General features: G+C 34.5%; 1 protein-coding gene across 1 annotated transcript; it reads right to left on the bottom strand.

Annotated features, from left to right (window-relative positions):
* Positions 1 to 10,924: 10,924 nt before the first annotated feature.
* LOC109170218 (AP2-like ethylene-responsive transcription factor ANT) lies at positions 10,925 to 14,664 on the bottom strand. The gene is made up of 11 exons (XM_019319229.1): positions 13,727 to 14,664; positions 13,051 to 13,618; positions 12,880 to 12,962; positions 12,694 to 12,702; positions 12,528 to 12,616; positions 12,356 to 12,429; positions 12,227 to 12,277; positions 12,067 to 12,143; positions 11,370 to 11,743; positions 11,088 to 11,336; positions 10,925 to 11,049 (listed from the first exon to the last, which is right to left on the bottom strand). The coding sequence occupies exons 1-10, from the start codon at positions 14,013 to 14,015 to the stop codon at positions 11,127 to 11,129; spliced, it is 1,824 nt and encodes a 607-aa protein (XP_019174774.1). The 5' UTR covers positions 14,016 to 14,664; the 3' UTR covers positions 10,925 to 11,049; positions 11,088 to 11,126.
* Between the last annotated feature and the right edge of the window lie 741 nt (positions 14,665 to 15,405).

Genomic DNA, 15,405 nt, shown 5'->3' with positions numbered 1-15,405 from the left:
ATTGTATGTTCGATTGGGTATCCCACTCGGAGTATCCATCAATTTTGATATATGAATAAATATGCCGTCACTATTAAAAAGTGTGTTATGGATAAATATCGTTTTATAACACTCTAAAATGGATAAATGACTACAATAAAGTAAATCAACATAAATTACTTATAACTTACTTTTTTGAACCAATAAAGCTAATCTGTAATAGATAGCGCTCATAGCGAGTCAAACTTAAAACCTTATAATTACCCGAATAATTGTTCAATCAACTTGATTTGGAGTTGTCATTCGCTTTATAATCTCCAACTCTATGGTCATTTTATTAAATAACTAATAAAATAACTTAATTAAAATAATATTGACAAAAAATTAATCTTGTTATATTATATAAAAAAATTATGTTATACCCGTGGATCACTCCATTCAACATTTTGTTATTGATAATTTATTGTGACACCCCACCTCATAGGTCAGACATCTAATCACACGATCCACGAGAGGGGCATTGTCAAATCCTACCAAAACAACAATAATTGCGAAACCTCAAAACGACCACGAACGCCCCACAATATACGGAGTAGCAGGCAATAAATAAAACCTCAAACAATACTAATCAGCACAAAAGCTAGTTTATGCATGTGTTTAAGACTCGCAAAACCTGTACTTGAAATAGTTAATCACCATCATTAATCATGATTAAATTACAAGGCTAATTGAGGCCCGCAGGGATCACGCGTGGGCGGGCTTTTACAAGAAGTGGGCTCTTTTCACCCCTTTGTGGTCCATCCCTAACTTGCAATGATGGGTTTGATACCTTAAACACAAGAATCTCTAAAGATTGTGCTTATTCACATTTTAGTTTGCCACACATTAATAAATTAATTAATTAATTCTCCCTACTTTAACTAAACTAATCATCTAAGGCTTTGCTTTGCCCATTTGCCCATAAAGATGACCATTACATACTCACAAAACATGTTTTGTTTATCACTTTCCTTCACTAATCTTTTTGCCCTTCCTAGATAACTATACAACTTTTTGATCAGTGTCTAGACATCTCAAGTTTTCACCCTTTAAATAGTATGAACACATACCTCTTACAGTTAAAAATTACACGAAATTATTTTAAAATGATATAATCAAATAATCATCACTTTCTATTTACAAAGAACAAAATAGAATAAATATCATTACTTGCATCCATTATCCAAAGGCATGCTTTGGGTGAAGCCCGCTTCCTAACTTTAGCTGGTAAAATACTACAAAGTAAACTATCATAGTGTTAGTGAGTGTTATTATTTTCTATAATATATAGTTGTTTTATGTGGTTCAGGTTTAATTGACTTAGGATTCTCTATTAGACAGGAGAGTCTTACGTTAATTATCTTTTAATACTTTGTAATCGCTTCTGTTACAACTAATGAATGAAATCTGAATTCTAATATGGAATCAGATAGGTTACGATCACCTTGTTTCTCTCTACCTTTCCTAAACAAACTCCATTGAAAACTAACATCGAAACCATGTCACAGTCATCGGAACGAACCGTCTCCGCCGGCGGCTCTCCCTCACCGGCGACCGCCAACCCATTGGCCGGCGCCCATCACCATGTTTCCATGAAGCTTAATAGCCGCAACTTCCTCTTCTGGAGGACTCAGTTGGTCCCTTTCTTGAGGGGGCAGGACCTGCTGGGGTATGTGGATGGCTCCACGCCATGTCCACCGGCGACAGTCGCAGCGGCCTCGGATTCCGGCTCAGGCACAACGCCGGCGACAGGGATGATTCTGAACCCAGCGCACAAGGCTTGGGTGCTCCAAGACCAATCGATTTTATCGATGCTAATTTCATCCATGTCCGATGAGGTGCTACACTTGGCTGAATTCTAATCCATAGGTTGTATATAGTAAATTGGTTCAAATCTAAAAGACCAATAGGTAATTCTTCCAAGGGGTCAAATTTGAAACCTTTGAAATTAACTACCTAACCAACTAATGACGGAGTAGTAAATATAAAGATGGAATTATTTTAATTTAAAAAGAAAAGAAACAGTGACTATCTTTAAGATAAAGAAATAGAATAGAAGGAACTTAGGTCACATGCAATACATCAACTCAATTGAACATTTGGTGTATTAAGCAACCTTTTTTGGGGAATTTATCACCTCTATAATAGTGTAATAGTCCATGAAAGAGTGTCTCTTTCAATTTACAAGTATAAACTAACACAATATATATCTTTTCAATTCAAACCGATGCATTGCATGCGCAGACCAAACGCAATTATTAAAGATGCTGTCGAAGAGATTAAAGAGGAAGAAAGATCAGTGTGTTAAGGATACTTGAAACTGTCATGATGTTTTTTCATATATATATATATATATATATATATATATATATATATATATATGCACTGCTAATAAATACACTCATCAGCTCTTCTAATGGTAATCATTATGATATGAACCCACCTCCATTCAATGTTTCCTCATCAAGGAGTTTTCTTAAAAGTTTCACTTGTTTCTTAGATGCTATTTTCTTCTCATGTTTAAGAGAACAATTAAAATGATGAACAGATTTTAAGTAAATAAATATTTATGCTTATAACTTGATCAAACATTTAACAATTCATTATTATAATAAAACATATATGTAAATAGCTAGGGATATCTTTTTTTTGCTAGGTTATTCCTAGCAATGAAATGTGTGTGGTTTCGACTCTTATTATCAAGTCCTTATTTCTTTATTTAAAATTTTAATAGTTAAAAGTGCATAACTAAATAGTAGATTGGTTGAATTGTGTAACATTATTTAGAAGGATAACAATTTCTCATCTAACATTACATAATTCCCCCGTCCCTACTCTAATGGGGACATGGATGGAGAGTTGTATCCATTAAATTCACCGTCAATAACTAATGGATATACCCCTCCCTATCTTGTCTTTGGTACATTAATTTTAAAAATAATATATATTGATGAAGTTATGACGAATTAATAAATTAAGTATTAGGTTAATATTTGAATTTGATAGTTTAAATTAAAATGTTGTTATTTAAACTTTTTAGTTAAATATTAAAAATTATACTATTTTGACTATAGAGTTAACTGGGGGCGTGAATTCTCAATCTCTAAAAATTTTATGTGGGAATGGGAATTGGAAGAATTTTTATTCCCAATAAAAACGAGAATGTGAATATAGCCCCGCTGCCATCCCTAATCATCTATGACCATTCTACCCAATTGTAACCTTAATAAATCCCTCACAAGGATTTCTCATCCAAATTGGAAGCAATTAATGAATATCTACTACTACATATTTGGCTTCATGAAAAACAGAATTATATATTGTGAAATCCTATCATATATGTTTTTATTTTACTCTACAATTCTAAAGTAATGTGACTCTATTACAAAGTAATATCTCTTCTATACTTTTTCTATCTAATGCAGCTCAAAGAGTCAATACCCCACTACCAGGGTTTGATCCTGTGATCTCCCATCAAGGAGAGCTACAGAGGTGTCATCTGAGCACAAGGTGCTTGGCACACGAAGAGTTAATCACCATTTTAATTCCTCAATTATTTTCAATTGTCAATGTAGTCCATAGTTTTCAGTTCCAATCAATTTGATCCTCAAATTAATTAAAATTTCGTCAATTAAACTCTTTTATAGATCAACATGGTGATTTTCACATTTTTAAAATTTTGTCAATTTGGTCCCTGAAAAGGTTTGACAAAGTTTTAAACAATTAAAAGATCAAATTGGAAAACAATTGAGTAACCACAAGAATGACTTTTTTTTTTCTTTTTTTTTTTATGGGCATTAATGTAGGTGTGACGGTGCAAAAAATATATTGAGAATAGTAGAAATAGTAGATTGCATTATAGTGAGTAGGACATGGAGACATAGGAGTTTATTGATGTTTGCGGTGTGGCTACGCCTTTTGGTAGGATGATCAGCAGACAACAATCACATTCACAAATGCTTGCTCTCATCTTTTCTCACATCCTTTTCTACTATCTAACTTCCACCAATCAATGGATATAAATATGTAATGCACACCATTGCTTACCGGTTGATCAAAGGCATTGAATTCGTTTTTTTATGTATCACTATACAAACACACTGAGAAACTTGTAAATCGTTGAAATACATCTTATGATCTATCTTTTCGGGACAGGAATAAATGGGTTCTTTACGCTTTTGTACCAAAAATTTGTTTTAAAAATTGTAAATTTAGTATAACATTTTTTTTTTGAAAACTAGTAAATTTAGTACTCCGCATAACTTAAAAAATAATAATAAAAAATAAAACTTAAAAAAATCCCAGACGGCAAATTATTGTGTGGACCAGTGTTATGTGAACCATAATAAAAAATACATTTTTAATATACTAAAAGTCATTGTTGAAAAAGACACTAAGCATCCGATTTTTTTTTCTATTTTTTAGGGGTTATTTGCCAAAAAAATCAGGGTTCGGCTACCTAGGCGCCTGCCCGCGGAAGAGACTGATTTCGGCGTTTCTCGACGCGGCCAGGCGCCGCTTAGCGCCTAGGCGTGATTTTTGCAACTATGCTAAAAGTATATTATTCTTGTACTGGATGTACATTATACAAAATAATTTATTTTCAATACTCAAATAATGTACTTTCCTTGAATACAATGTACATTTTTAATATATTAAAAGTACATTATTTTTGTACTAAATGTATATTATTTCATAGTATGATCCACATAGCTGTGTAGACCATGGTATACACAATAAAGATTGATCCCAGACACACTGGGCCTTGAGGCCTGCCATATAAATTGTTTAAATGGTTTGGACTAATTTTCAACTTTTACCCATTAAGGAGTGATCACTTATTTTCAACAAAAAAAAGAAAAAAAAAAGGGAGTGATCACTTAGCAATAGTTATGCTGTGCACCCGAATGTACCATGCGCATGGTGCATACGGTTCAAAACGACGTCGTTTTGATTAAAAACGCGCGTCCCACTTTAAAAAAAAAAATCAGGTTCGACTATCAGCAATCGCATTATTGTGGATATATAGTTATGAAATTGTGGATATATAGTTATGAAATTGTGGTTATATACTTATGAATTTATGGATATTTAGTTCATTCGTTGTGGATATTTAGTTCAATCATATATTGTAGATATTTAGTTCATTCATTGTGGATTTTTACTTCATTCATTCATTCATTGTGGATTTTTACTTCATTCATTCACTGTGGATATATAGTTATGAAATTGTGGATATATAGTTATGAAATTGTGGTTATATAGTTATGAATTTATGGATATTTAGTTCATTCATTGTGGATATTTAGTTCAATCATATATTGTGGATATTTAGTTCATTCATTGTGGATTTTTACTTCATTCATTCATTCATTGTGGATTTTTACTTCATTCATTCACTGTGGATATATAGTTATGAAATTGTTGATATATAGTTATGAAATTGTGGTTATATAGTTATGAATTTCTGGATATATAAAAATGCTATTGCCAGGAATCGAACCTGATTTCTTCTTTAATTGGGACGCGCGTTTTTTTAACCAAAACGGCGCCGTTTTGCAACCGTATGCACCTTGCAAGGTGCATTCGGTTGCACAGCATAATTTGCGATCACTTAGTGGACGCAAATTATGCCATGGAATCGTGTTCACCGAGAATGGTGAACACAAGACAAAACGACGTCGTTTTTAGGCAAAAAAAAAATAATAATAAAAAAATCGCGGATGTGGAGTTAACGGCGCGCGTTTGATCAAATTATGAATTTTCTGTTATGAGATTATGAATTTTATGAAAATTCATAATCGCATAACAGAAAATTCATAATCGCATAACAGAAAATTCATAATCGCATAACAGAAAATTCATAATCGCATAACAGAAAATTCATAATCGCATAACAGAAAATTCATAATCTCACAACTGAAAATTCATAATCTCATAACAGAAAATTCATAATCTTATAACAGAAAATTCATAATCTCATGGTTCCAAAGTGAATGTGTAGGCATGGTTCCAAAGTGAATGTGCAGGCATGGATTCATAATTTATGAATGTCCGTGATTTCGGATGGGAATGTGTAGGCATGGTTCCAAAGTGAATGTGCAGGCATGAATTCATAATTTATGAATGTCCGAAACCTTTGTTCATCTCAAATTAAAGTGAAACCGCAAAATGTGAAAATAAAGAAGAAAAGTCACGCAATTAATTAAGAAAAAAAAAAAAAAGATAACGGTGTACTAACATCGTTGGAACCGTGTTCACCATGAATGGTGAACACGGTTCCATGGCATAACGTGTGCTTAGTGGATCAACGGGCTCATTTTTTGAAAGGAAGGGCCCAAATTTAATAACGGCAAATTTAGCCCAACTTAGCTGGTTATCCAACACACACACATTCAGGATGTTGGGCCTAATTGATGGCCCAACACTTGTATGTTTAGTGGTGATTTGATTTGAATTAAACTATATTTTTGGGTTGAATTGCCTGCGGATGATGAAAGGAGACAAATGCAATGATGCAATATGGGTAGCTACTAAGATCATGAGTTTTTTCCTTTTCTAGTAGCTGCACAAAGAATTATTTGAAAATAATTAGTGCTACTTATTCAAAACAAAACAACAATATATGCATTAGTTTTTTAATTAGCAGTTATTAATGTTTTCTTTACTTGGTATAATGTCACCTTTTGATTGAAACAATAACAACAACGATACCAGGACTATGTGGTCTAATGGTACCCGGGTTGGACTTTCATCTGGAAGATTATGAGTTCGAGCCTTATTGGAGGCGTTATTGATTTTTTGTGTTTCAGTAGGTTGAGAAAGTATATGAAGCCAGTAACTAATATTAGAAAATATTAAAACATGATAGAGAGTAAATTTCAACGCCTTGTTTCCGATCACTTTTGTCAACAAAATAATTTAAATATCATTAAATAAAAGGACATTTGCCAAACACCTTGTGCTCAGATGGCATGTAGTGACTCTCCCATATGAGAGGTCATGAGATCTCGCCTCAGTAGAGGCGATGTTGACTCTTTGTGTTTCAACAGGTCTTTGTGTTTCAACAGGTTAAGAAAGTATAGACGAACAGATACTACAATGTAATAGAGCCAGTAGCTTTTTTAAAAAAAAACAATGACATTTTGATCTTCAATTATAATTTAAAAAAAAAAAACATAAAGAATATAGCAGGTCAACTTACTTTGTATAAAAAAGATCGAAATGTCTTTGTATTTAACGACACTTCAACGATTTTATTGATTGAGAACTAAAAATGATCATCACACAATAATAATACTATGACTAAATGAGGATGTTCTAATAAAAAATGACTCTCATTTATAAATTTAGAATCAGAAATGAAATTAACTTGAGTAGTCATTAGTGTCACAAAGTATATTAATCAATATCCAACATTCCATCAAGGATAACACAATATAATGTTGAGCTTGTTCCTCACGTGTATACGTTCCTTCATATATATCATACGTGCCCCAAGGCGGGCAGGGTTTATTCTAGCTAGCTAGCTAGGACGACAATTCAAACAAAATTAAACATCCTCGACGACGACCTTTATTTCAAGTCAACATTCGGTTTATCGTATGTGGATTTCGCATGAGAGAAAATTAAAGTAAAGTTACGTTTTTGCAGCAGGTAGAACGCATGCAGTGAAGAAAACAGGACCATATAAAATCGCAGAAGACCAGATCAGAAGAACTATACAAAGACGACGACAGATATATACATAATTTTCTTAGCCGCTCATAGGATCTTTGATTAATTAGTACACAAGCAAAGTAGCAGGTCGAGCATGCAGCTGTCGACAACTAATTAACCCATGAAATAATCATTAACTTTGACCAAACATCAATCCTGCCCAATAGCTGATACCAAATCTGCCAAGCAAAGCTAGCTAGCTAGCATGCACGACCTGCAGGCCAGCCCATCCAGTTTCAAATCACCATTATTTTCACCTTTTTAGTTGCATATATTATATATATGTATGCCGGTAATAATTATTGATATGATACATATATCCCTATACGCTTTCCATTATTTTCCACAAATATTGTGTCCTTTTTGACCATTAAACACTATATTGTTCCCTTGTGCCCACGAACTTCATCAATCATGCATGTCTACTGTTCCCTTCTTCTTCATATTATATTAATTAGTTAAGGATCCATGTATTATATATTTTGCTATTATATGTTTGTTTTCTTCTCATTCATCAGATGCATGCCCTTTATAATAAATAAATAAATAAAAATAAAATAAAACTTTAACAAGTTTGAAGTTTTTTACTTAACATATAGTATATCAACTATCGATTTAGATTTTTATTAGAGAAGAAACACACTTTCCTATTTGGTACACATTTTTCAATTTTCTTCTTCCATCAATCAAACAAATTTATCTATGAAAAAATGTAAATAAAATTTGTAGGTATTTAAACTTTTTCTTATGTTATAAATTATTATTAGTATTTGTAGTATCTGTTCAACCTAATGAAACACAAAGAGTTAACGCCTCCTCTGAGGTTCAATCTCATGACATCTAACATGGGAGAGGCCACTACATGTCATCTGAGCACAAGGTGCTTGGCGAGACTCACACTTGATTGTATAATTCAGCGCATAAATTAAGAGTCTAACCCCAACCCTGGCCCATCCAACTCCAGTCCCAATCTGGAGTTAAATTTATGTCTAAGTATTTAACAAAATATGTAAATATAACTCTATACAAAAAGGATACAAAACAAATTAATTAAAAAAAAAAAAAAAAACAAGGGCAAACAGTGAAAAAAATTTAAATTTTATTGTTAATGAATAATATTACGCTAAATATAGTGTAACACTGTTCACCCCTAACAAAAAATTTTCCGTATTACCATGTTCTTTGGAGGCTAGCCGAGTCAATTTTTTTTGCCTAAATGTTGATTTGCCATCTAATTCTTTGGAGATGATCTAAAGGCACTTGATATATATGCTTATTGATCATTAGGTTTAAAGGACAATTTGGCGTTTTTTCTTTTCTTTCGATCTATTCAATCAATATAGATAAAGTGGTGAGGTATATAATATCAAGACTAGAATTATAACTTTTCTTTATAGATTATCCACAAATATAATGAAATGATTGGCAACATAAATTAGACTTGTTAAATTTACTTTAGCCATTAAAAAAGTATTAGCAATCAAATCAAATTTAAATCTTTAAAAAGATAAATTATCTTTATTAACCCAAGCGATATAAACATATAAAGTATAAAGCTCTGAATATTGTTATTAAAAAAAAAAAAAAAAAAAAAACTGCGCAAATATGGCCAGCTAATGAAGTTGTTGATGATAAGGATAGAAGAATAACATCATGATTATTATGAGATCTATAGAATCTCACATTCGTGGTGCTCAATTTCATCATTTTTAGGGCCCCACCTTAATATTAATTAATCTGGACCGTACAAATGTCCATGCAAAACCGCTTGCTTTGATACAATCCAATGACCATATTACTTCTCCTTAGATTATGCATGTATAGTCAATAATTAATCTTGTGTTCATTCACACACATCTTTGATTTATTGAAAAAGATTCAATCGTTACCATAAAGATTCATTTGCACTTACCAATATTTGAAAATTGAAATGTTGATTACCCAATAATTTATGACAATTTATAAATAGACTGTTAATATAATATAATATTCTGTAAAGTTAGATTTTTAAATGAATGAATAAAATATTTAAGTAGATTTTTGAGACCGTCTTACATAAAATGTGTAATACTTATTAGCCAGATGGAGAAATTTGGAGAAAAATGTAAGAGTGATTAGAAAAGAGAATGTGGGAAGGGGAGGAAAAAAAAAACCAAAAATGATTTAAAAAAAAATAAAGTAGTGGCCTTGTCAGGCGCGCCCGGCGTGGCAGTTGCTGTGCGCGAAATAACTTCCTTGGGAAGAGAAATAACTTGGCATTTGCAGAAAAAAAAAAAAAAAAAAAAAAACTCTCTCTTCACCTCTCTCCTCCAACATGGCATTTGCACTTCAAAAGTTGTGAAATAACTCCTCATTCTTCTCTATAGTGGATGCTCTTAAATATTAAGAAATATGTACGTTCTAAGAGTTCAGGATTAGCTTGACGGAGCTGAATAACTTGATGCAAACTACTTTGAATTCTTGGTCACTTCTAATCTTTTTGACGAATTTTTTTTAGTAATATATAGTTGAAAAAAAATTCTAATTTTAGGTGATATTTAACTAAAAAACTAACAGACAGAAATAACAATAATAAAAATTCAAAGAGAAGAGACTAATAGTGAAAATAATAATAACAATAATAATTATGGAAGACTATAAGTAAAAAATCACAAAAATCAAAGAATCAATTAAAAAAAAATCCTACTGAGTATATAATTTTGGATAGCTGCAATTCTGCAAATAGCATTTTTCTGAGTTGAATTTGGTTTATAGTTTATAGTGGTGGATGGCACATCAAGACATGACATTGGTTCTGGGTAGAGAGAGATGACAAAAGAAACAGAGGATGGAAACTAGAGGCCGGCGTAGATCCAATAGAATTTCATCATCAGCAACCTAATTTAATGCCAAAGAATCTAACTTTATAAATATCCAAGAAAAAGTTGTATGTAGGCCAAGTAATTATGATCCTAAATCCTTAATGTAGCCCACTAACTTAACGTTGTCACCTTATACTACAGTAGAATAATCTGCATCTCTCTCACCCCTTTTTTGAACAATGAGAGAGGTAATAATGGCATAATTCAAGATTAGATAGCAGATCATATCATTATCTGGACAAAGCATTAAGATTCCTTAGCTTTTTCTGCATTATTGGAATGAAGAAACATTGATCTGATCGAGCTGGAATCTGTATTTTAATTTGCAGAAAATATTTGATTTCATTTCATTGCAGAATCTAAATGGCAGTATACCCCAGAATCCAAAACTAAGTTACAGACAATCTAGGTCGTAATTCATTTCGTGATTGTAGTACGTAAATTCCTACGTCGTCCTGTTGATTTCCTGTTTCCATGCAAGAATCTAGCTTTCAGTCTTTCACGTGTTAACAGAAAGTATGGGAAGTTTTAAGAGTTGTCATTCCAGGCGGCGAACAGTGGAAGGTGAGCCATGGACAGTGGGATATCCATAGGCGACCGTCGTACGTTGTTTGTCGTGGGAATCAAGAATTTGGTTTCCAGTGTCGGCTTTGCGCCGCCGAACGCCATTGATTCCGGGCTGGCTTCTCTGGAGTTGCTCAGGCTGCTGACGAGGGAGGATGGGTTGGAGAAATGGGTGGTGCTGAGCTTGTTTGGTTCGTTAATGGCGGTCTCAACCGAGGGGATTATTGATGAATCCATCCCTATCAGATTCTGCACCGCCATTGAGAAGATGGGTTTTTGCTGATTTGATTCAAAACATGCATTCTGTTCTTCTTGCTGCTGCGGCGGCGCCTGATACAATGCCATTTTCCAGTCCGAAACAGTCCCAGTAGTACTACTGTTATTTTCCTGATGACCAACCATGTCATTATACTCCACGGCGGCTTCTTTGTTTCGCCGGCATAATTCTCCGGCCGCCGGAGAATTGCTCGCCAAGATTTTGTCCACGTCATATCTGGAAATGTCAAAGTTTGTGACAGCACTAATGCCACGGAATTTGATTGCAGCAATGTCATAAGCTTCTGCAGCTTCTTCTTGGGTGCCTGTAAAGTACATAAACCATAATAATCATTTAAGCATGTATTAAGCATAGTGTAAATACACAAAATACTCGCCCTCGTCCGGGCCCACAATCTACCAACTGAGCTTCCCGTGAGGGCAAATCTGTCTTTTCATGCACTCGGGAGGGAAAAGTTTTTAAAGAAGTTCCACTAAACATTAGTAATGATGCAGTCAAAAGCATCATAGCAGCTAAAAAGACAGAAAAGACTCAATTCCAGGACAAAGTTGCAGCATTATTGTTCTATCAAGCATGGAATTTGCAGGGCAACTAAACTACTGAGAGAAGTAGGGAGCGAAAACTCACTGAAGGTCCCGAGATAAAGGTCCTTGTTTCCTGCAACTCTGCCTATTCGCGCCTGCCACCGTCCATGTTGATGGTGCCTGTTAAACGGGGGCGAATAAAATCGTCATTCAAAGTTTAAACTCGAAACTTTCATTTCCTAATTAAGTGAAACGTTAAGGACCTTGTCACTCCTCGATATATCGAAGCACCCCTAGAGAATCCACTACTTTTCCTGCAACATAAGGAAGTGAATTAGCTACTAAAACAACACATTTATCTTCCAATTAGTTTAATTTATTCATTCATTTACCTTCTCAGATGGGCAACATGTTCCTGGCGTGTCATGTTCTTCATTTCTTCGAGCTCTTTCTGGTAATTTTCCAGCTGCAAAACGACACGAACCAAATCCAGTGCCCTATCAGTATGTTTTAAACATGCATATGCAGATTAACAAACTTAGACAGTGTTGAACTAAACCATACTGGAAAGTTAATGTGGGTTGAAGGTCCCCAATACTTGAGAGCAGCAAGGTCATATGCCCTTGCAGCTTTCTCTTCCATGTCATAACCTCCTGAAATATAGATTAGATTAGATTAAATTAATGTTTGCCAAATCTTTTAGTATTTAAATTAATAGAACATGGCTTACCCAAGTACACTAAAAAGATCAGCAGCAGTTGATTAGAATAGCATATCCCCAGCAAGAATGCACATGCCAAAAGTTCATATTAAAAGTCAGACCATGAAGACAATAATGTGGCCAAAAACTGGGTGCTGTAAACAAATATATCCAAACAAATATGTTCTAAGGCCTGTGGTTTTCCCATAGACTGACCTTGCCTCCCTTTCCTAGTCTGCCCTTCCTTCTTGCAACTGTTATCCCAAAGATGGGCCTCATACCTGCCTGTCCACCTATGTCTGTTGGAATCATAATATTTCAGAGATTAAAGGCATCATTAATAAATCCTAAGTATAAATTGAAGACAAGATTTTGATTTGAATTGACCTTGTTACACCTCTATACTGAGAGGTTCTTTGACCAAAGGTGTCTATGGATTTTCTGTGGATGGGTTGTTTTGTTGTTGCCAGTTTCCCAGAGGCCCTTTTCTTGCAGTCCATGGCTACACATTCCAAATCAGTGGGAGAAATTTGCCTAGCAGCAGTAACACAGCTGGACTGAGAGCCAGGACTCATGGAAAGACTCAAAGGCTGCAAGTCATTACCCCCACCACCATCACCCACCAGGGCAGTGGTGGTGGTGCCTATCTGTTGTTGTTCAGGTGCTTGTTGTCCAAAGAGTTGAACAGAAGCCCAGTTTTTGAGCTCATCATTTCCTGGCATTTGAGCTATTTGCAGGTTAGAGTAGTAAGAATGGTGATTTTGTGGGTCTTGATGGAACCCCAACCCCAAACACCTCTGCCTTGCAGCTTCTTCTTCAACATCCTGCTGGGTATAATATATGCTGTCCAAGCTAAGAATCCCAGCTTCCCTCTCATGGCTACCATACTCACCATCCCCCATTGTTGCACCTCCCAGAAAGTCCTCCAGCTTAGGACTAGAATTTGGAACCATACCTTTCCACATTCAAAACAATAACAGTATTATTTTTTCAACATACCACAAAATAAGGGGAGAAAAAAAAAAAAGAGATTTTTTTTTGGAGGGGATAATAGAAAGCATACTACGAGTCTGGGATCTTGAGAAAGCTTCCATGATGCAAAGAGAGCCATCAGATTTGAGAGGCATAGCAGACAAGGGAGAATGAAAGGCACCGATTTCCCCAACAGCATAACAGAGACCAGAAGAGTGGAGGGGAGAAAGAGAATGGTAGAAGCTTGTAGGAGCAGAAGTGGCAGCTGTGTAAGCATCCATTTTCATGGCGGGTGAGAGGGAGAACCCCAACAAGTGATTGTTATTAGCATTATTATTATTATTACCACCGCAGCTGTTATGATCATTCATGGACTTCATTTTCCCCTTTCTAAGTGTTTCCTGTGCCTCAAGAAACCTCAATCATTCCAACAGGAAAATACATAGAAACTCCATTTTCATCTTCACCTTCAACACAATCATCTAAAAGAAGACAAGAAAATAACAAAAACCCTTCTATTCTATCTATGCACAGACTCTCTCTCTCTCTCTCTCTCTATCTATAAAAAAAGAAGGACCCTTTGAACTAAACAAAGAGAATGAGTTTCAGGCAGCAATGCTGATGAGTATCATCACCCCAGGCAAGCAGTCCATAGGGATCTGTGTTTTATACATACACACTCCTAACGAGAAGTAGCTTTCCAAAGACTAGTGCTTTATGCAAAGACTGTTTATATACTCTCACTTAATCACACTCTTAAACCCTAGTTAAACCCAGACTACCATAACCCTCCAAAAACTCAGCTCTGAGATGAGACATTAAAACTGACAAAACCCACTACTTATTGAGCTTCGTCTGCCATGAAAAGGGGATTAACTAAATAAAGCAGAAACCTTTTTTTTCTGGGATTTAAATGTTTTCCTCAAGGGGAAGACGGGCTGTACCGTATTACGGAGTAAATAGTAAAAGATTGAAGAAGATCGCTTCAATCTAGTGGGGAAGGAAAGAGCCAATGGGGCGAGAGGCTGGTCAGACTCTGATAATAACAAAGACAAGTTTCCTTTTTCCCGGCTTACTCTCATTACTATATAAAGCCACACTCTTTTTTTTTTTTCAAAATAACCAATGTTCTCAAATTCGTCCAACTATATTCTGGACCGTGAATCCATTATCAGGCTATGAAGAGATAATCAAATCAATTTAGCTTTAAGAATTGAGATTCAATATCAAATTTTTACTTATACTTATAAAAAATATAATTTAAATCCAAATCCAAATCCAAACTTCCAATACTCGTAACAGAAATCAAAACGTCATCTTTTGTCACGGAAAGCGAATCTTACATTGAGCTTATCATCCATTAACATAATGTTATGGGGCATTGGGGCCAATAAAGGCACACCCCACCTTTACACCTTATGTATAACACTTGATAAGCAAAATATTAAAATAACTGTAATGTTAAAAAATGGCTTTTGTATTCGAACAACATATTTTATAGTTCTGAGCCAGACCATTTTAAGTAAGAATCAAAACTTACAAATTAAATTAAATATGACTCTAAACCTAGTAGAGAGTAGTCTCTAGTATTAACCTATTCAAAATTTTATTGCCTAAGAATATGTATATTATTTTCCTTTCAAAATGTGGGTAAATTGAAAAGAAAAGAAAAAGTATAATTACTACTCCGTAATTAGGATAGATACAGAAATGAGGGAAGGAAAAAGGACATCTGCCCATGCAGTCACTTCATACAGTACGTACAGCTTT

The sequence above is a fragment of the Ipomoea nil genome, unplaced genomic scaffold, assembly GCF_001879475.1.
Source record: "Ipomoea nil cultivar Tokyo-kokei standard unplaced genomic scaffold, Asagao_1.1 scaffold3321, whole genome shotgun sequence".
Classification (NCBI taxonomy): domain Eukaryota; kingdom Viridiplantae; phylum Streptophyta; class Magnoliopsida; order Solanales; family Convolvulaceae; genus Ipomoea; species Ipomoea nil.
Note: the sequence above shows the minus strand (reverse complement) of the source record. Positions and strands in the feature narration are given on the sequence as shown.